This window comes from Anopheles coluzzii, chromosome 3, assembly GCF_943734685.1.
Source record: "Anopheles coluzzii chromosome 3, AcolN3, whole genome shotgun sequence".
NCBI lineage: Eukaryota > Metazoa > Arthropoda > Insecta > Diptera > Culicidae > Anopheles > Anopheles coluzzii.
Genome location: NC_064671.1, coordinates 90,938,837 through 90,960,737, shown reverse-complemented (window position 1 = coordinate 90,960,737; position 21,901 = coordinate 90,938,837). Strand labels below are relative to the sequence as shown.

At 47.1% G+C, this 21,901-nt stretch overlaps 1 protein-coding gene across 9 annotated transcripts in view; it reads right to left on the bottom strand.

Moving 5' to 3' along the window:
• LOC120959132 (guanine nucleotide-binding protein G(s) subunit alpha) overlaps positions 1–20,708 on the bottom strand; it is a 28,563-nt gene extending 7,855 nt beyond the window's left edge. Inside the window, exons 1-11 of one of the 9 annotated variants that reach the window (XM_040382306.2) lie at positions 20,603–20,708; positions 15,923–16,921; positions 1,776–2,416; positions 1,540–1,701; positions 1,342–1,438; positions 1,154–1,274; positions 886–1,014; positions 616–795; positions 394–518; positions 253–326; positions 32–178 (exon numbers count right to left, since the gene is read on the bottom strand). In XM_040382306.2, coding sequence (XP_040238240.1) covers positions 32–178; positions 253–326; positions 394–518; positions 616–795; positions 886–1,014; positions 1,154–1,274; positions 1,342–1,438; positions 1,540–1,701; positions 1,776–1,892 — 1,152 coding nt within the window. In that variant the 5' untranslated portion in view covers positions 1,893–2,416; positions 15,923–16,921; positions 20,603–20,708. The other 8 variants (XM_049609667.1, XM_040382304.2, XM_040382305.2 and 5 more) reach the window with 8 other exon arrangements.
• Between the last annotated feature and the right edge of the window lie 1,193 nt (positions 20,709–21,901).

Here is a 21,901-nt window from a genome sequence, read left to right as displayed (position 1 = left end):
TTAAAAGGACAGAAAGAAGATCCTTCCATACCTATAACAACTCATATTGCCGCAGATGCATCCGCTGAATGATGTCCCGACAATCGTTGAAAACTCTCTTGATGTTTTCCGTATCTACAGCGCAGGTAAAGTGTGGATAGCAGTAGTGTTTGCCATCGCCACTCGCTGTCGATATACGCTGCAAAAAGGGGAAGGGGAATTCAACATATCGTCGCAGTGTAGCATGCATCTCCCAACACCGTCCCAACTTACCAAAAACTCGTCCCTTATAAAATATTTTGCTCTAATCACTTCTGGATCCTCGCCCATTTCGCACACGGCGTCGGCTGAAAGTAGGTGGAATGAACACGATATTAGTATGTGCTATGCGACACAGCATAACCAGCATCCTACCTGGCGTCTGGTAACGGTTGAACTCGCCAAAGTAATCGGACAGCTTGCTCTTGCCTGCCTTTATCTTTTCGGCCAGTAAGTCTTGCTTGTTTAAAAACAATATAACGGATATAGTCCGTAACCATCTGTAAGGAAAAAGGAGCAAAAACACAAAAAAGCCTCACGTTATTGTTGCAGCTGTCCACTGCGCAGCAGTAATCCCACCGCGGACGCATTGCTTACCGATTATTCCAAATACTTTTAAACAGATCCAGCGACTCCCGTAGCCGGTTTTGTGTGGGATCTTCGCGCAGGACCATATTATAACTAGAGCACGCCGTCACGAAGATGATTGCTGTGACATCGTTGAAGCATTGGATCCACTTACGCCGCTCGTCACGCTGCCCTCCGACGTCGAACATGCTGTTTTTGGGTGGGAAGAAAGGGCACGTGAATGTGGGAATGTAAGCGCAGGGACACGGATTGCTGCCGGCTGCCGCGGGCACTACTTACTGGAAATTCACTTTATCAACCTGAAACCTAGTTTCGAAAATGCCAGAGGTTAGCACACGACATCTCAGGATATCCTGCTCGGTTGGAGTATAGTTAGGCTGCTTGATTTCACTAACACGATCCAGAAAGCTGGCGGCGAAAGGGAAGCAAAACACGAACACGTTAGTACAACATTCCGTAATTCAGCCGCACAGAGGTCAATGAAGAGCGACAGTGGCGTGGAACCGTTTTGAGACGGTGGCGTTTCCGGATTCCCCTGTCAACTTACTATTTAGCACAATCAATTAATTGATACTCGTTCGATCGCTCGTACGTCTGCTGGACACCGCGATCTTTCCACAGCTCCTCGGTGTGCTCGTAGAATTCCGGTGGATAATTGAAATCAGGCCCTATGAGTGAACGAAAAGAAGGGATTAGTACGCGAAACGAACCATGTTGCTAGCTACGGCTTCTTACCTGACGCATAATCCTGAATGTAGTCTACCCGTGCCTGATTTTCCGGTTTTTCTAACTGAATAGGCGGCGTCAGTGTGCTCATTGCACCGGTAATTGTCTGCAGGTGGACGGGAAAAAGCAAATGAATTAATACTTCCGATCGAAGGCAGGGGACAAACAAGCATGAGGTAAACCGTTCTGTTTCCTCTCCCTACTCACCAGGATAGCATCACGAATGTTCTTCTTAATGTCCTCTATCTTCTGCTTCCGCTCACTGTCGGAAAACCCGTTCACGTGCAATATTCTCATCTGTTTCACGATGGTGGACTTGCCGGACTCACCGGCCCCGAGTAGTAACAGTCTGTGCGTCGCTCTGTACACCTGGAATTGGGAACAGCAATCGAGATAAGGGCGTTTTCCATCGACGCATCCCCATGCGTAGACTTCCCCCTCACCTGTTTGTCCTTCTGGAGTTGCCGCGTAATCGCATCGCTGCGCCGTTTCTGGCTCTTGGTATCCTCGGAGCTGTTCGAGTCCGACTGTTTCGATCCGGCTGAGCCGAAGCAACCCATCGCTGACCAGGGCGCCCACCAGCAGGTGGCACCGCCTTCCGGTGACGTATCGGGAGACTCGGCCCCCCGCGCTTCACCGTTGCGAGCCAGCGTCTAGATGGGGTGCGATGTTTCCCGAGAACCCTCCGTCTTCGTCGCTGCTGGTGCTGCTGCTGCTGGTGCGTGTGTGGTGGTGGTGGTTCTGGTGTTGTTGTCCGTTTGATGGATCTGTCTTGCAAAGCCCCCTTTTGGACAGCTACAACCGCTTCGTTGGGTGTGGATTGAGAACGTTTTCTGGTTGAAGTTTCGGCGATATCTTCAATCCGTTTCTTACTGCAAGTTTCAGTTACTAACACACCTTTAGCGTTTTGCTATCTATCCGATGTGCCGCATACTACCAATCGCTCTTTCTGGCTTTACGCGCTCATGTTTCGTGTGTCTTGTTCGTGAAGATCGGTGTAACCCTCCGGGACACTGCCAGAGGTTTGGGACTCGAGCAGCAACTACGAACAGCCGCAGACTCCGGTGTCTCCTCGCCTGATACTCTGAAACGATAAGAAGAATCGAAACATTAGAGTCACACAATCGTCGGAAATTGTCGGAGATTGCTTGTACATATGTGGATGTGTGTATGAGTGTGTATGAAATTGTAATGCAAGGTAGGAAGGCTACACACTGTGTGTCTAGATCACGCACGCTCAGTTCGAATTCTAACCGACGCTGCTGACGTTAGGAGAACCTGATGCACTTGTTAATGAAATGTGTGCACAACCTCGTGCCGGGCGCGCAAGTCTCTCTCTCTCTCTCGCTCTCTCCCTCTACGGCTGATTGCCGGTTCCATGTCGCCCTCCGTCCACGTTTCTACTACATCCACTTTGCTACTGGTTCTGGGCAACGTTGGGAGTGGAAGGGAAGGAACCCGGAGTTTACACCCGTCATCGATTACGCGAAAGGGCTATCTTTTGCCTTTGCTGGGAAAGAAATGCGTGTCGGTTGCAGGTGGGGAGAGGTGAAACGAAATCGGGAAGGCGGCAACACCAGCACAAGGTACTTCACACGCGATCGGAAATGCGCGTAGACCGGACCCCGATGCCTTTTTAATGAACGGCCTGACGACGGAGCACCGATGCGATACGAGGCGAATAATGTATCCGCCCCCGGGGGCACATGCCTGCAGGCGGTGCGGAGTACTGCAAAGCCTTTCGAGCATATGATATGGATACTATAAATAACAATATAATCGTCTCCAATTGTACCGTTCCTCTCGTTGCAGGTTCGAGGTGGTCATTCCAGGTGCGAAATTATCAAAGGCTCTATATCGAACTATTAACCCTTCACTACATAAGACTTTGTAGATTTGTTACAAATCAATTGGAAATTTCATAAAACTAATAACACTGATTGCTGATATCAAAGGAATGAGTAAATATTAATGGCATAAATTTATCTCCAATAAAATCAATCACTGTTAACATCTCTTATTACATTTGTACTAAATTGTACTAAAAATTGTCTCACGCAGAGAAGAACAAGACAAATATATAATTATCCTTTAATAACAAATGTTTAATGACCTTTGCAAATGTTTGCAAATCTCAAATTTCTCAAAACATAGCTCATCTTGTCAGATTCGATTCGTTCACTACTTTGTCGCTGAACGATCAAAGGTGGCGATCAACGATTTATTAGTACTACCGAGCCAACTCGGTATATAAACCATGTTTCAAGTGCCATCTCCTTCAACAAGCCCGCTCGCACAGCACAGGTTTGTTTTCATATGCTTGTTAGTTTATTAGCTGCACTTCAAAATGCACTTCGGTGCAGTGAGTCGCACGAGTATTTAAACGCACACGATTCTGCCCACCCAACCCCTCCATTCCATCACTCACTCATCTAGCTATGTGTGGCCTGTGTTCCAGGAATTGAGCTACCCTCTTTTTTTTAATAGTACACTTCAACCATGTTATCATCTCGTTTCACCACCTTTGGTTTCCTTCTCACCAGAGCTCTCTCTCTCTCTCTCTCTATCTCTCGTTTGCGCTATCTCGCTGTTCACACCCTCTCTCTTTCTCTCTTACTCTCACAACCTTCAGCACACATTTCAGCTATGATTTGCTTTGCAACAGTTGTGGTGCGCGAGCGGCATTTAGCTGCTGCTGCTGCTGCTGCTGTTGATAATTATGCAATGTGAGAAAATTTGCTCAGCGTATTATCAATCGTCGTATATCCGAACCGATTGTCGCTCGGTGTGTGTCTGTGTGAGTGTGTCCGCCATCGCCGCATCTATGATTATCTAGCACCTGTCTTTCATCCCGCTCCAGTCTCGCGTCTCGCCCTCCTAACTCCCCACTCTCCCTGCAATACAGGCCACTTTGAAGCATTGTGGCGTGGTGCTTGGTGGATGGAGCAAGGCGGCAGGCTTTGTGGTTTAGAATCTCACCTCCTCCCCCAAACCGCAAATGCCGCGTGTGGAGTAGGAAGAAGCGACAAAACAAAAAAAAAATACGCAAAGCAAAAACGCGCCACCGCCGCCTCCCGCGCGCTATCCGGACTATTTTCATCCGGTTTTGAAAACATCATCTTGGTTTGTGTGTGCGGGGCAGCGACAGCCAGTGTGGCGTACACTTACACACAAACGTTGTCAGCATCGTCTCACACTCGAGACTACACCCCGCACACCTCGTCCCTTGAACCGAGAAACGAATGTGCGCGGACAACGATGATGATGATAATGACTGCTTTGGAGGTGGTGCGATGAGGTGAGCGGCGGCGAGTGCATTTACGCACAATTATTCTCGCCTTTCAAAAATGTGTGATTCACAAACAGGGGCACAAACAACACAAACAAAAGCCGCATCAACCGGATAGTAAGTGGGCGAGTCGAACAAAAACGTACCATTAAAAACCTTTGTTGAATAGTGGTAGGTACTGTTTGTTTGTGGTCGAAAGAGTAGGACTTGAACTCACATCCTGTGGTGTGGCAGAACAAGCAGGCTTGCACAGGACCATACGTTCAACACAACAGAGTGGGCGTTGCAAAATCGTTTGCTTTTTCAACGGACGTTGTTGTCGAATGAAGCGAATGGAAAGCGAATATTTAGAGCTTCACATCTACACGATTTACTACAAAACGGAAGTTAATGATCATTTTGAAATTCTTAGCATTAATTTTAAATCTTTATTTATGTTTTCATTACAGAACGTAACTATATTTTCTCGCTTTTCTTCGATATTTAAACATTATAATACACACCAACCGAGCCGAATTGACCGGTTTTGCCGATTGCAATTGCTACCATTACACTAGCCCATCATCGTAACGACGGACTGCTAATCATTGATTTGACCTCTTTTACTTTCGATTGAGTTATCGTGTTGACAACACTCACAGATCGAGAGAAGGTGGTCCCCGATTGCAAACGAGTCGAGTCACGCCAACTGGACAACAAATTTTAACCCACCTCCTGTTGCAGTTGCGAACAACTTTGGGTAATTTTCCGTACATTTCATTACATTTATTTCAAGCTGCAAATGAATAGAACGTTGCGAAAGGCCGCAACAATTACGTTACTGTGTTTGCCCCAAACATTCGATTAGACTACCGATTGGCTTACCGATCGTTGGTCGCGCACGGCGGAATTTTGCAAATTGTAACCCCGCTGGATCGAGTTGTGGGGCACACTGGAGCTCGCCAAACACTATCGCGCAATCATCATCACAACTATCGATAATTTGTCTCTAGCTTCCATTGCTGTCGGGCTTGCTCAAGCAGTACGCAAACAAATAGATAATTGCTGGCGGCAGTCTAAGCCAGCAAGGCACGCCATAGAATTCTATCCGACGGCCCCATTTGCCCCATCGCCCCCACCTCTGGACACATTCGCCGGACGGACCTTTCTCCATCGTTTCTGGCGGCGTCCATCAGCACCATCGCTTTGCACATTCCAGTCCAGCAGCAGCAGCAGCGCCAGCACCGGGCTCGATTCTCAATTACACCTTCTCCCTTCTATTTGACAGCAATAGGGAGGAGGGGGGAGGGGGGCTATCACCGTGTTCGCTCGGATCATTCCTCCCAAGTAGTCACCTTACCCCTGTTACTACCGCTACTCCACCACACACTGATGATCGACGGTGATACAGAAATGCACTTCGGTTCTTGATTAGCATTAATCGATAGGTCGTCGGGCAAGGCGAGCTGGGTGAAATGTTACATGATTTTTTCAATTTCTTTCTCACCCACCCGTGTGCCTCTCGATGGGGAAGAAGCACTGTTACGTGTGCCTGCTGATGGTTAGGATTCCGCAGCCACATAACGAGAAGCAATTTTGGGGGGGCTGAGCGCTTGTATATTTGCATTAAAATGGTTTCGTCCAATAATTATGCAGTGTTGTCGTAGGCAAAGAAACATTACCCATTTAGAGAAATGTAACAAAATTGCTACCAGCTAGTAAAGAGAGAAGGAATGATTGTCGTGTTTTATGAATATTACCAAAAGAAATGCACATGAATATTGCATTTTGTCACAACGAAATGGGAATTTTATGCAGCCAAACAAGAGGGCCGCTGTTTTGCACACATCAATGAAACCGGATGATCTATCATGGTCAGGAATGCATCCTTTCTCCTGGCTCAACTCAATTATTCACTCCACATCTCGGCCGATCTGTGTGCGCCGTCCGAGACAATACCCAACCCCGCCCAAAAGGGACGCGAGAAGCAGGGGGCGGGGGGGGGGGGGCACAAAAACGATCATGCGCCACACACATACGACGACGACGACAGTCGCAGGGCAGCAAACTTGCGCGCCAACAAACCTGGAATGGAGACACACAGTTTAACAGTCTCGTCCATACGCCTTTCTCCTTTTCCTGCGGCCCGACTCGGTCTCGGTCACGATCGCACACTCAACGACAGAAGGGGAAGAGACCAGCGAGAGGGAGACGATTATGTGACCGGACTGTACAAGTCGACCGTGGACGATCATCGCCAATGCAAAACTGTCGCCAGCACGCATCTACGATTCCACCGACCATTCCACAATCCACAATCTTCCAATCGTGATCGAGCGGATGCCAACCGTGCTACCCTTCCCCTGTATATATCGAGTGGGCAGGCAAAGCCATCAGCAACAGTTTGCTGTTTTCGCCAAGACAAAAGACCGATCCCCTCAACCGACCGCAAACGATCCATCACACATCACCTTTCCATGCGACTGGGTGTAATACATTCATCCAAACTGAATGACACGATCATCGTGTGGTGTGCTGGTGGCCGCGATGTATTTGTCGCGGTTGGACGGCAGTTTAACTCAAGTCCAGTGAGGCAGAGGTGGGCAAAGCAGGTAAGGTGGCAAATATAATGTTAACAACATTAACACGAGCCCCGATTAAACGGTGTCCAACGTGCTGTAAAAGGGAAACCGGGCGGAAATAAACTGAGCTTTAGCGATTGAATGGACACCTGCACACAAGGCGATGGACGCACATGCTGCATGAATCAACTAACGAAGCATTCATATTTACAAAACGCGTCGAAATAAAATTGCGAAACTCTGTATGTAAGTTATACGGTATGTGGAACGAAACGCAATGCTATTTGTTCTCCTGGGTAGTTTGAAAGCCAATTTTAGCACAGGACAGATTACCCCTAACAGTATGTAAAATATTACCAAATTTCATCCCGAAGTCATGTAATATGTTGAATAATACATATTTTTTCTTAATAAAATATTACAAACCACCAGGCTGCTCCATTGGAAGTTTAAAGATTCTAGTACGAATTACCCTACCTTTTCAATTGCTCTGCTAGTTTTAATCACTTCTTCTACTTCAATCAACAGTTTTTGCTGTATGTAACCTCACAACAATTTCAATTATTATTAGCGCTGACCTTTGTAAGTACAATTTTGAAGGATTCGTCAAAATCCCTCCATTTTTAAACGTGGCTCAAACGTGACTTTACTCAAGCATGGAGGTGATTGCCCACTGTTCACACAATTTACTCCGTCTTTGCCATCTGGACCGAGGAGGGGGAGGGGGGGGGGGTAGGGATTTCACTTCATAGGAAAATGGTAACAAATTCCCCTTAACATATCACAAATAACCACAAAAGGAAAAGGGGTTTATTCATATACCAATAAAGCCAGACGATGCTGGGAAGGTGAAATTAAAAGGTTCAATGCTGCACGGCATACACAGCCAGGATGATGTCGTATACATGTTTTACCCAGAAAGTGGAAGTTATTGTGGTTTACGCTAATCAATTGCATTACGTGTTATGGAATGCTTCCGGATGGATGGAAGAAATAAGAGAATATGTATTGGGCCGTTTATTATTTATAGAAAATGTCAGTTGTTTGTACTAAATGAACTAGATTGCTTCACTGTGCTTGAGGGCGGATGAAATAAAACAGTTAATTTAACAAAAAAACTTCAATATTTAATACAATAATAACTAAACTCATGAAAAGCTCTACAAAGCACAGTGAATCTTTCAAGCACCATGTCAGAGCGAATCCTTTGCTTTCGTTGAAACAGAACAGGATATAGAATTGAAAATCAATAATTAAAGAACTGAATTCAATCAGTAGCGGGCAAGCAAGTTACACACACACACACCCAGACTGTAATCTCGTTTCAGTAACACACCACCGGCTGCCGCCACCACCAAAGAGAGTGTGCACCGTTCTAAAAGTGGCAAACGAACGCAAACCAAACGTTCGATTAATTATTCAACATTGCCCCCCCCCCTCCCCTCGCCCCTTTCACGCAGTCGAGAACTCGCGGTACCATTAATCGAAAAATCAGATTCCCCGTAGCCATATTCCCGGTGCTCGAGAGAAACCGATCGCATGAGCTTTCACGCGAATCAATAGCGCAAAGGCATCCAGAGGCGCAATGCGCTAGGAAATGTTACAGGCCCGCGGGCGGACAGTGGGGGGGGGGGGGAGTGTCTAGGGTAATGTTGACGGGCAGATCTCGGGCTGTCTTAAACTAATCGTTACGATTACAGCGCTTTTCGATTCATCCCAAAATGTCATCCACTTTGTCGTTCGTAACCCAAGCCAAGAAGCGGAAAGAAATAACGCAAAACAATACCATTTTCAGTTGTTCAACAAAAACATAATGGGACAATCGAGAAACAATACCCACGACCCACGAGCTAACCGTTGCCATTTTTCGCTCCAGTCCACGGACTGGTTGGCTGGCTGGCTGGGCGGTGTATTTTCACCTGCGTTCATTGATGAGCTTGGCGACGCAGCAGCGGCGGTCGGGTTGCTCTTTCTTGCTAACACTCGAACCGAACACCACAGTGGAGAGAGGGATAAACGAGGAGAGAGTATGAGGGAAAAAGCTCCAAAAATAAATAGACCCCCCCCCTCCCCCTATGCTCCCACTCACCCCAACCCCGCTCATTCAAAATTTGCGTCCGTACGAGTGATGTACGTACGTTACGTCACCAAACACGACCACCACCACTCACCCACCCAGCCTAACCGCAAATGACGACATGGGCCTCACAAGAATCGCTAAGAGATAAAAGATAATTTTTATCGTCATCGTGCCCCAGCGTGTGTCTCTAGCTGGTTGGTTGGCTGGTTGGTTGGTTGGGGGAAGTGCACTATTCTTCCCATTCGTGCCCGGGCTCAATTCGGTCTGATTGCGTACATGCACGCCAAACTCGGGGCCAAAAGACGTGGGCTGCAGATACCTCACACTGTTCTGAGACTGACGTTTTGCTGAGCCGTCCAGGAAGGAAGGAGCTATAAAGTATGGCACAGGTGTAGTGGTAGTGTGGTGGATATCTTTTTTTTTTGTTTTTATTGCTCGCTGTCCAGCCGAAGAGATGGCAGAATGGCAGCAAAAACATATCCAATCGATATGTGTTAGTAGCGCAGGACAGACAGTAGAAACAGTAGAAGAGACAGAGAGGACACAGCGAGAGAAATTAAATTGCTGGTAAAACAGGGAAGGGAAAGAGCTTAACAGATGTTGTTTCTGGGCTTACCTGGCCCCGCGCGAATCCGTCAAAACCCGCCGCACACCTTAATCGGCCTTAAGCGGCCAACCCACCATTGAGCCTCCGGTTATCAACCGAGGAAAAGGGATCAATGGGCAGGCGGGGGCACATTGGGACGAATATAGTAGCAGCAGCAGCAGAAGCACGGGTCGAATTCCCCATTCCGTACCTCGTAGTACATAGCAGTGGCGGCAGCAGCAGCAGCAGCAAATGAGACGTAAGAAAAGCGTGGGAAAAACAACCCCGTGGCTACATGGTCGGTGAGTGGGTTGCTCTTTTTTTTTGTTGTTGTTGAATGGGGGAGGGGGAGTTGCGGGGGAGTTGATAGGTTAATCCGGGGGTGGTTGGGGTTATTTTTTGGCGGCGCGTGGATCATATAAGGTAGAAGCATTTTATTATACGCCCAATTATTAAATAAACATTGTTTCTCAGTACTGCCGTGCAACGGCAGATGGTGCCGTGACTAGGATATACAGTTGTAATAGTTCAGTGAAAATTGGAAACCTCCGAAAGCCTTGTTTGTGTGTGTGATTTTGCTTCAATGTGTAATTTGCTTCAATGTGGTTAGACTTTTTCCTATTTCTGTTTTTTTTTTTTCGAAAGAATCATTAAATCCCACCCCCCATCGGGTCATTTGGACCCCCCAACACAAGGATATCGTGTGCATTGGGTTGAAGGTTCGGAATGGATTCTCGGATTTCTCGTCTTTTCTCCAATCACGATTGCTTCCTTCCTTCCTTTTCAACGACGACGGAGCCTTTTTTTTTGTGCGCTTTTCGCCCTAAGGCACCCGAGCTGAGAGTCGAGAGTAAGGGAGAAAAGCTGCCTTTTTGTTGTTGCTTGGTGGTGGATGGATGAAATGGTGTGAATGAGAAATACCCAAAATCTTGGGTCTCATGCTTCAATGTTATGAAATTCTTACCAGACAAACGAACCACAACAAAATGCATCATTGATTCGACCTTCGTCTCTATATGCTGCATGAATATTTGAGGCACTATTGTGAGCAAAGCAAACGACTTTGTAACGTAAAAGTTCACACATTAGAGACCATCAAACCATTTCTAAATTGCAGCCAAAGAAAGCGACCACCAAAGTCTAGCCAGTTTCAACACGTCATTGCAAGCTTATCATCTGTGATAGCACCCGCCCACACACAAACACTCGTGTGTGTGTGTGTGTGCGCGCTTGTTAGTCATCGGTGCCAATGTGCCAAAGTGAAGCTCCGTCCCTATTAGACCGTAAATCTGACTATCGGGGACCGTTGCAGCACATTTCGTGTAAAACCTGTTCGTTATCATTGTTTCGACCTCGACGTCTTGATTGGATGGCAGCAGGCGTCTGGGCAATGGCATCGGGGAGGTGGCTGTCGTCGCCAACATGCAAACAATAACAACAATGATCACGGTCGAAAGTTGGACGGACCCTTTCGAACTGCGAACCAGCTCGTAGGGCTCTGAGTCATCGCGACGATGCTTGGGAATCGGATTTCTGTTAATTATGCATTTCGAGGGCGACAATTAGCAGATGTGCTGCGATGCAGTTCCTCTCCCTGTCCAGCAGCCAGCTTTGAAGAAAGCATTCATTACCGCGACTCACAGCTATTTACAAAGCCATTAGCATCGCGTATTATAATCCAGATGTTACCGGAATCTATGATTCATCCCCTCCACGCACAACAAATCCAAAGACCAAGGGTGAGAATTAATTGTTGTCCAATATTTAAACCATCCCCCCTCCCTTTCCTTGTTTTGAAACAACAACCAGACACAAAGCGTATGAAAAACGCATGTGACAACGAAACCAATCAAACGGCATTTTTGTTTTTTCTTTCGGAAATTGTTCATCATTGATAACAGGAGAGGACACTAAAACGGGTTGAAGGTGTTATGATTTGCGAGGTGTGACTCATGTTTATGGATGTTGTTTGCAAGTCGTTTTGGGAGTGTTTTAACCGCCCCATTGGGAATATAAAACCAATGCATGATTCACAAACCGGTTTAAGTTCCTCCGATTGTATGAATTGACAAGAAAGCTATAAAAAGCATTTAATTTATGCATTTAGCACCGCATATTGCTTATATTTTGTCGCTTAAAAAGCTTATACATCAATAAGTCAAAAGTGACACATAATTAATGTTTGATATGATAATAGATAAATAATACTTCCGTATCTAGCAATACTTATGCCAGTTTTTACATTCCACTCTGTACATTCTAGTGTTTATTGATGAACCATGAAACAAAATATAAAAACCTACCAACCACTAGGCGTCTCCATAAAGTTAAAAAAAAGAATACACATGAAGTCCTAGCGTCAAACACGAAGTTGTGTCGAACAAGGTGTTGTATTTACACCGCGTAGCAATCAATGTGGATTGGACCACTCTGAACAACACAGATCGAAGAAAAGAAAAAAAGCTATCAATATCATCGCTGAGTTCAGCAGTCAGTTGATTGGCCCATCGAGGAGGAGAGTATCCAGGAGTTTGGGAAGCTTTTCGGGAAGCACATTGGCACATGCTGGAGATCAACTCACCCGTGTGTTGTAACGCTCTGCCTCTGAGTTTATGATCTACTCAGTGTACCAGGGTCGTGAGCAGTTCCTGCTAATTCAATCTTCTAGCCTATAGCTCTCTCTCTCGCTCTCGCTCTCATTCTCCCTCACTTTGAAGTCAAGTTTTATAAATCCTCAATACAGGAGACGCAGGGTATACAACAGCACACCCACACGCACCGACGAAGCACTTTAAGGCTAAACAAGCAACAGAACACCCTAAAGAATGGTCGCTGGTGCTTGAGCAGATGCAATTAGTGTGCTCGTCCGTCTTTTACGTACAACTCTCCCCCTTGCGTTGCGTTGTGTGTGTGTGTGTGTTGAATCTGGAAGCTATACTCACACACAGGCTGGCACACATGGGGCTGAACATGGGCGAGCAACTGACCAGCAGGGCTGGAAGAAGAGCCACACGATTCAATCTCCCACAAATCACCTTCCTCCTGTAAGATCGAAGCGAGGGAGGGGTGAGATAACCGCGAAAAAGATAGACGGGAGCGCGAGCACACACACACACACACACACACAGGCACGTGCGTGATCAAGCTCTCTGCGTTTCCGCGGAAGTTACCTTGAGAGCGATAATGGCTGGGGCGCGTTACTGAGAAAGAGAAGCGCTCTAGTACATCGGTTTTACAGCCTTCTCATGGCCAGTGTGAGTATGGGGCAGTGTGATACGATATGACTGGTAGTTATTTGATACTTATTTTAACAATTTGTACGATTTTAAACACAGCTAGAGGAATTATGCTCCCCACTCCGTTCTCACCAAACAATAGCCTGAAGGAGACATATGGAAAACATCTCACCTACTCAGATTCTTCATCTCATTGCAACATGTCTCTCACTACGGTTACATCTCACTGCTGCTGCTCTCTGGTCGTTGGAAAAACAGAACAACCGACGTTTGGAAGGAAAACTCACCCTCACTCACTATGGAAACTGGCGAGGTGCCACCGGAGGCATTGGTGCTCTTGTGACTCTTCGGGATAGTATGAATTTCCTACACGCTGGGGAGAGCAAGCTTCTCTGAGAACGGAACCAATGTGTCCTTTTGGACAGGATAGACCTCTCTCCTGCCACGGGAAAAGTTGGAATGGAATATCTTGCACACAGGAAGGAGGCAAGGCGATATCTTTTCTGTCTTTTTTAGATGATTGAAGTCCAACTAAGCTATATGTTTGCCACCAAAAATGCCCTATTCTGTGCATTGGACGGCTTCAGTCGTCTGCAAGAGTGTGTTCAGCAGGAAACATTCCAGCACACTCGAGCACACTGGAGAGGTATACACACATACACAGAGAGAAAAAACTGCTCTTTCAGTATTGGGTGGATGTTTGGGGAGAGCAGCAAGCCAGAGCAAGACTGAAGAAGAGACACCAGAGCCAAATCTCTTGCCGTTCCTGCCATATTCCAGGGATGGAAAAGCATGGGCCACAATAAAATGAGGTCCTTTTTTTTTGGGTGGGGGGAGGCCGCATTCGGTGTGCCCCGAGAGACCAGACACTCATTGGATGTTGAGAGTGAAGTGTGAACGAATCACAGTGGTTCCTTCGATGATCTTCCATGCCTGGTGTAGTGCACGCTAAGCTTATGCATACAAACAGGCATTCCCTCTCTCTCTCTCTGGTATTCAACCACACACAACCAGGCATACAGAGGCACAGTTAAAAGCACATTGTTGCTGGTGGGCATTGGTCACCTATTGCTCACAGGAAGCCGTAAGACTTCAAGGACTATAACATGTTCAGCGAAAGCTCTTCTGTTTGCATTTACATTTTCGGCCAAATTCTATGAAGTAACTTTACGGGGCAATGTCTTAAAATGTCCTTAAATGTCCTAAAAATAGGAACAGTATGTAAAAAAAACCAAAGGATACTAAACAGCCCAAGGAAATGTACAACAGCGCTCCCCCCAAGCAGTCCAGAAAGTCGATTTTCAGAAGGTCAACGTACGGGGCGACACTCTTGCCATCCCAACTTCTACTCTTTGCTTGTTCCTCTTCACTTTCTCCCAATTCTCTCTCTCTCTCTCTCTCTCTCCCTTTTTGCCTCCCTTTCCCTCCTCACCATCAATCTCGCTCTCTCCCTTTCCTCCAATTGCTCTGTTGCTTCAAAATGTTCTAATCGTATTGAGCCGTTCTCTCCCCCTCTTTCCCCCTTTTCCCTATCCTCTTCGCACGTCCAAGGGTGACTTATGGATGGTTTAAACAAAAAAAAGGAAAACAGAAGAAGAAAAAAACAGCCACCGGGTGCGCAACCTGGGAGCACAGCAGAGAGACCCTTTTTTATAGCCCCTCCTAATAGTCGATAATAATTTTCTATAAAAAGAATCGTAAAAGCTTGGACAACTTCACACAGGCGGCGGCAACGGCGGCAACAAAAACACGGCAATAAATATTGATCTCGCGTTGGTCTCGCAAAAGGAAATTCCTGGCGGTGGTGGTGATTGCAGCGCGTCGGTTTTGGGAGAAGCGTTTTGGGATGTCTTTTCGATTAGCTCGATTAGCTGGCGAGCATGACTAGCAAAGACTAGTGATGTCCTTTCTGGAGACCAGTCCAACTATTGTAAGTATGATTCGGAATTTGAAAAAAAAAAATGGGAACCACTAGTTCCGCCCGATGTCAGAGTCATCCGGAGTTGTCCGGAGTTGTCCGGCGTCGGGTGGAGTCGTCCGGAGTCTTCCATAGTCGTCCGGAATCGTCCGGAGTCGTCCGGAGTCGGGTGGAGTCGTCTGGGATCGTCTGTAGTTGTCCGGAGTCAGGTGGAGTCGTCCAGAGTCGATCGGAGTAAACTGGTGCCGTCCGATGCAGTGTGCTTGTGATCAGGCAGTTCATTCCGTTGTGTTTTTGTCTTAGACTCTGCCTGTACTTCGTATCCCGGCGACTCCCGATGACTCCGACTCCGTTCGACTCCAAGCGACTCCGGACTACTCTGACTCTGGGCTACTCCAGGCGATTTCCGGACAACTCCAGACGATTCCGAACGACTTCGGGCAATTCCGGACGGCATCAGACGATTCCGAACAACTCCGGTTATAAGATGGTTCCAAAATTATTGGAGTCGAATCGAAGTCGACTCCGAATTTTGGCCAATTTTACCCATCACTAGTACAGTTTAGTACAGTACAGTTGAAAACAAGTTTAAAAGAAAAGCGAAATAATAGTACCGATGATTCTACCATAAGTTTCCGTCAACTCTATTAAATTTCCAGGTGGAAAGATATTGCATTATTTATTCTGTTGATTTGCAGCAAATCGAAACCAAAATTGCTCTTGCATTATGTCTTACGCCTCAAAACCGACGCCGTATAATCAGGAAACGGGGCCTTAGACACTTAAAATGCTATATATACTTTCGCTTAAGGTAGTTAACCCCTTAATAGGTAGTTAATCCAATTCCAAGGAATGTGTTTCAAGGACTTGAACCTATTGCTACTTTGAGGCGAATAACAAACGGTCACTTTTAAAATTACCTTCTTTTACTCGTCTCAGGATACGCGTTGTTGACCGCGCTTTGCTGTTACTGTGTTACTCGAGGATTATTCCTGCCTAATTAATTACTGCACAATGGTGGCCAATTGCTGTCGCGTTGTTTGTGAGGTATATCTCTCAACCGGATTGCAGGCTGACGATCGCGGCAGAGGCTCGTAGGGACAGCACACACGGAAACGGACGTGTTTCTTCTTCTTCTTCTTCTTCTTTTGCTAATTTTTCACACACTTTAAGCTTACTTTTACACTGCACTGTTAACAGCACGTCATCTTTTTTTTTCTTTCTTATTATTAAATTACAACATTACACTTTCCACCCACACACACACGCACTAAATCGGTACACAATAGTAAAAAAGCAAACCTCACACAGTAGGCAACACAACACAAACACACACTGGGGGATCGATCAGGGACGATGGTGCGCGAGGCCGTTTTCTTCCCAAAGTAGATGTCTTCAGGAGGAAATCCTTCGGGCGCTTGGTGCGCTCGTTGCCCCGGTACCGTGTCCCGTCGTCAGGAGGAAGAAGCTGCAAAGCAGTGAAGTGTTACATTTGTGGCCCTGCTCCCCGTTTACCAGGGTAGAAGCCACAGGACACAGGACACTACACACACACTCACACACTGTCTCACAATCGAAAATAAAAGGCAAAAATCAAGGATGACCACGTTTAGGGCCGCTTTTCTTCGCGTTTCTTTCGCTGTTTCGCGTTTGACAGCAGCAGCTAGCTACCGGTTGCTATTGATTCGCTCTCTCTCTCTCTTCCCCCGGGGGCCGCCCACCTTCTGCAAGAGTAGAGCTGGGGTGTGTTTCTTCTTCTCCTTTTTTTCCCTATCTGGTAGTGTTGCACACACGCTCCTCGCCTACTGTTTGATCGCACGCACACACACACACACACTCTCCTCGCTAGGAGGCTAGGCAGGAATCAGAACGTCGGACAGACAAACACACACACGCACGCACGCACTGCACACTGCAAGCTGCAATAAAAAAGGGAGGAGGGGGAAAGGAAATTGTTAACCGAAAAGAAAAGGTGGCAAAATTCACAACAGCAAAAAAAAATCACGTAAACAATGTATGAGCGAAAGACCGCACACACTATATTCACACAAGTTTGTCACCGGAATACAATCTTGCTAGCAATTAGATTTTTTTTTCCATTTTCCGTGGAAAATCACCCTTGGTGAGGTGAGGAGGGCACTGGTTGCACACATTCACACAAACACACACACACGGACACGCACAGACAGCTGCTGCCGCGGCTGGTGGTTTGACTTTTCGTGAGTTTTCACGGGTATGTTTTTCTTTGCTTGAACCAAAAAAGCTCCTCATTCCTTAGCTGACTATCTCGCGACAACTCAGCGTGACCTTACACACTAAAGTTTTTCCTCCCCCATTTTCCCCGTGTGAAGCAGCGTGCACTTGCTCCAGAGGAAAATTCCCTAACAAAAGCACTGCCGAAAAGCGGAATACGCGAAAACCCGTTTTCACGCCACGGTGAGTCACGCGCGCGCCGCTCACTACGCTCGTTGGTTGGCTGGAGGCCTTCTCACCAGCAGCTCACCAGCAGCTCACTCGTTACAGCTTCGCAAAGCTCACGGTCGCACACCAGTCAGCAGAACCAGCCATCCCCCCCTCTCCAAGTTTGTATGTGTGTGTGTGTGAGTGTGTGTGAGCGTTTCGTGCACACACTTTGCTCGTGATTTTCACACGCGCAAACATTCACAACGTTCACACGCACGCCGCTGTTACTCTACGGTACAAACGGTAAACTGCTGGGTGCCCGTCTCACTTCCCCACCCTCTTCGCAGCACAAGCACCAAACTTTGTCTCACTCGCTTGCTCTTTACATCGTTAGCACAAAACAACCCTCCTTTTTCTAGGGGGACAAAATACACACTTTGTCATCCACTTTGCTCACGGGAACACCTTGCACAAATACACACACACACACACACATACACAAACAGACACACAGAGACACCCAGGCAAACACATCCAAGCATGCAACATTTGGAGGACAATTTTAGATTCTTATCGAACGATGCAAAAGACTTTTGTTCTCACTCGCTTTGCCATTACTTTTCTCACTTTGGGACGTTCCGATATTCACAAGAGTGCAAAGCAAAAAGGCCACACACACACACACACACTGGGTGCTAAGAGGCGCCTCAGCCTCCCTTTCTTTACCCAAAGCGCCAAACCGTTCCTCACGAGGGGTGCACACAGGTGGTGTCTTTGCTTCGTGCACAGCTTCCCATCGACTGCATCTCGCAACCACTGAGACGGGGCCTGCTGGTATTGTGTTTTTTTTTTTTGCTCGATGGGTGGGGGGGAGAGGGGGATTTGAGCAAACCATTTCTCACACTCCCACACACACATACGCGCGCGCACAGCGATGGGACACACACGAGAAAGAATAGGGCACAAACACACACACACACACACACACACGCGGGGACATGCAAACAGCTATTTCCAGAAGGCGCATAGAATCTACTACTACTACTACTACTACTACTACTGTTGGCTCCCGTCTTTCAAAAGGAACGGAAGTGGTTGCCCATTTCACCCCTTCGTCGAATAGGACGGACGAGGCCTTTCGATTACGATGGTAACACCGGGGGAGGAGGGGGAGTTTAGTAGTAGGCGCTGAACGATTTCCCTATGGGCACCTGCTTTGCTGTGTGAAATCCATGACGACCTTTACCCGTTCGATCGAAGGACCCCAACCCAACAGGGCGAGAGCGATTCATGGGAGAGCGCCCGACACATAGAGAGAGAGAGAGAGAGAGAGCGCGCGTGAGCATCGAAAACAGGCACGGGGCGAGAGCGAGTTCGAACCTCCCTCCCCCACCCGAGGGCGAAGAGGCACAAGAACATCAAGAGCTATCAAAATTGATTTCGCGAGCCGCGGACACTCCTCGGTAACCGGGGGGAGTGGAGGGGGTGTTTTTCCAGCCCAGCTTCAACCCCGCCGCGGTCGTGCTTTGGGGCCGTTTTCACGTTACTTTACAGCAAACGTTCACGAACGAAACTTTCACGGTCAAAGCGTGTAAGAATTGGAAAAAGTCGTGCATCACACACACACACACACACACACAGTCAAACACACGCACGGAATACACTGAATGCGCTCTCAGTGACACCCTGCTTTGGAGACGCCTGTGCCGGAGCTGGAGCTTAAAATTCTCCTTCTGTGTTCCAGGAGGTGGAAAGGGGGGGGGGGGGGGTATTTTTTCCCTAACCAATCACCTTCCTGGCTAAACTACTGCAACTACTGTGTGTTCGATCTCAACACCCACCGCCGCCGTAATAACATTTTTCTTTTCAGTGTTGATTTTTTTGTTTCTTTTTTGCCTCGAAATTAGTACCAACACATTCGCTCTCTTTCTCTGCCCTGTGTGGTGTAAGCACTGTTACCACTACCAACAGTTACACCAAGCGCACTGGCGCACTACTACTACCAGTACTAATCGTGTGTGCGCCTGCTGCTACTACTCTCGCTCCTTTGCTTACACACACACACACATGCTCACTCGCAAGCAGCATTTTAGTACGTGCACAGCAAAACTGTGCGCGCTCGCTCTCTCGCTCTTTCTCTCTCTCTCTCTCTGTACGTCCGTGCGACAGCGCTCTCTCCCTCTCACGGTCAAGTGCGCGCGCGGGCCCTCTCATATACACACGCTCTTTCTCTCTTTCACTCTGTAGCGCGTTAGCGTGTTGGCTCTCTCTCTCTCTCTCTCTCTTTGTACTGCTACTGATTTTATTTTGTTCCAAAAGGTCGTGTGTGTGGGTCTGTGTGTGTGTTTTTCCTGCTCGCCTACTTCCACTTTGCACGAATTTTCACGGGCTTGCTAGAGCTGCGGGTGCGCTGGAGGTTTTACTGCTGCACGGAGGGCAAATCACTACCCCACCCTCACCATCCTTCTTTTTCACCCCCATCCCGACCCAGGCAAGGGGGTTGAAGTTGTTCTTTTCCTGCGATTCCAGTTGTATTCCACCCTTTAACAGCTCACCCCACATCGTAACACGGGTGATAAATTACGCACACGAAACAAACACATACATACACAGACACACACACACACACGGCAAAGGTGCTGCAGCAGCCAGAGCAGAGACAGACACACCTGTAATGTCGTGCAATAGCTTGCACGAACGCACGCACGCACCTCTCTCTTTCTCACGGGCACACAAAAACATACACACACACGTACGCACACGGTAATACAAGGGGCCCTATGGGCGCTTTTCGATAACCACTTTTGCGACGGGGTTTCTTCTCCTTTTTTGCTCTGCACCACCCCGTGTGGGTGGGTTGCCAAAATTGAAGGGGAGAGAAAGGAGGGAGGTGGTGTTGTGACCAATGTTTCTTCCACACAGTGGAGAATCCCTTTTTTTGCCGTTCTGCTGATGGTGTACCTTTCGTACCACAGGACAGGAACAGACACACTCACAGGAACCGTTCGTGCGTGTGTGCGGCGCTGACGGGCGTCGAACGGAGTTGGTGGGGGGAGGCAGGCGGGCGGACGAGGGTGCTCCAGCAACCAGAATTTCGCTCCAGGCACGAAATCGTGCACACACACACACACGCACACACACGGTACGAAATGGCCGGAGGGATTGTGAATTCACCGTGCGCGAAAAGTAATACACACCCTCGCAGTAGGCAAAACTCTCTGCTGAATTTTGCGATTGCAGTGAAAGCTCGCTTATCCGGGGGTGGTCGTGTATCGAAGGCGGCAGGTTAGCTCACGGCAGCCGGGCCTGTCACGAGATCTGTGGAAAAAGTGATGGCAAAGTAAGGGTGGGGAGCTTTTCCCGTGCGACCATTTTAGGGTAAAATGGGTAAAACTTGTTTTGCACAAATTTCGGACAACAGGACAATAACACTTAAAGGGAAAAGTGCATTTTATTGCTTGAAAAGCAATTGCTGAAAATTGTTAAGTTGTAAAAACAGGACGGGCAAGCAAACGTCAAATGTGACACCCTTGGCCTGGTTGCCAGCTGATTAGTTGTTTTAGTTTGTAAATAAAAAATTATCATTTTTTTCAAATTTTCTTCGAACTTCACGATCCTGCTTGTAATTTAAAATTCTACTCAATTTTACTGTCCTTTATTACAGATTTTAAGAAATAGAATAAATAAAAAAATGAAATCCAGGGGCATTTTCCATAGTACTTTTTTTTTAAATTTTCACTTTTTAATCAACCTGTATCACTACTGGACTTGACTTTCAGTGACTTGCTGATTAAACGTAGCAGGATAGTCAGTCCTCCATATGGGGGCACGCACCACTCGGGGCTTGAACCTATTACGGACATGTTGTTAAGTCGCACATGTTGATATCTGTACGTCCAGACCAGTGCATTACACCTAACTATAGGCATTACCCGATATATAAAGGCTTTCGAAACTTCTTGGCAAGTACCATGAAGCCGGATATTTCGTTTAGCTACGGGGAGACGATCTATGCGAGGCCTGAACTCACGACGGGCATGTTATTAAGCGGGATAGTGCAAATTCAATAATTGTGATAGATTCATGAATCCCTGGAAATATATATGAATATTAATGGACTTAAGAAAGTTATAGATTATTGAATATTTGAAGATTCATAAATCTTTAGTTTCATGAATCTTCGAATCACTCAACACTGAAGATTCATGTGAATGAATCTCAACGAAAGATTCATAAAACCCAATTCTATACACCGATAAAGATGGTCGTGACGACTACCAACCTCCTACTTCGTGGAATGATGGAGGATTGCTTGCTCAATTTTAATAGTATCGGTATGTTCCGATGCGCAGTCTGCCTTACAGTCGTTGCCGCTAAATTTTGACTCTAACTCACTTATTTTTGTCTCGAAGGCACCAACTTTTGACAGCGATGCACGATTTTTGCCTCGAAGGCATCAATTTTTGACAGAGCGCATCAATTTTTGCCTCGAAGGC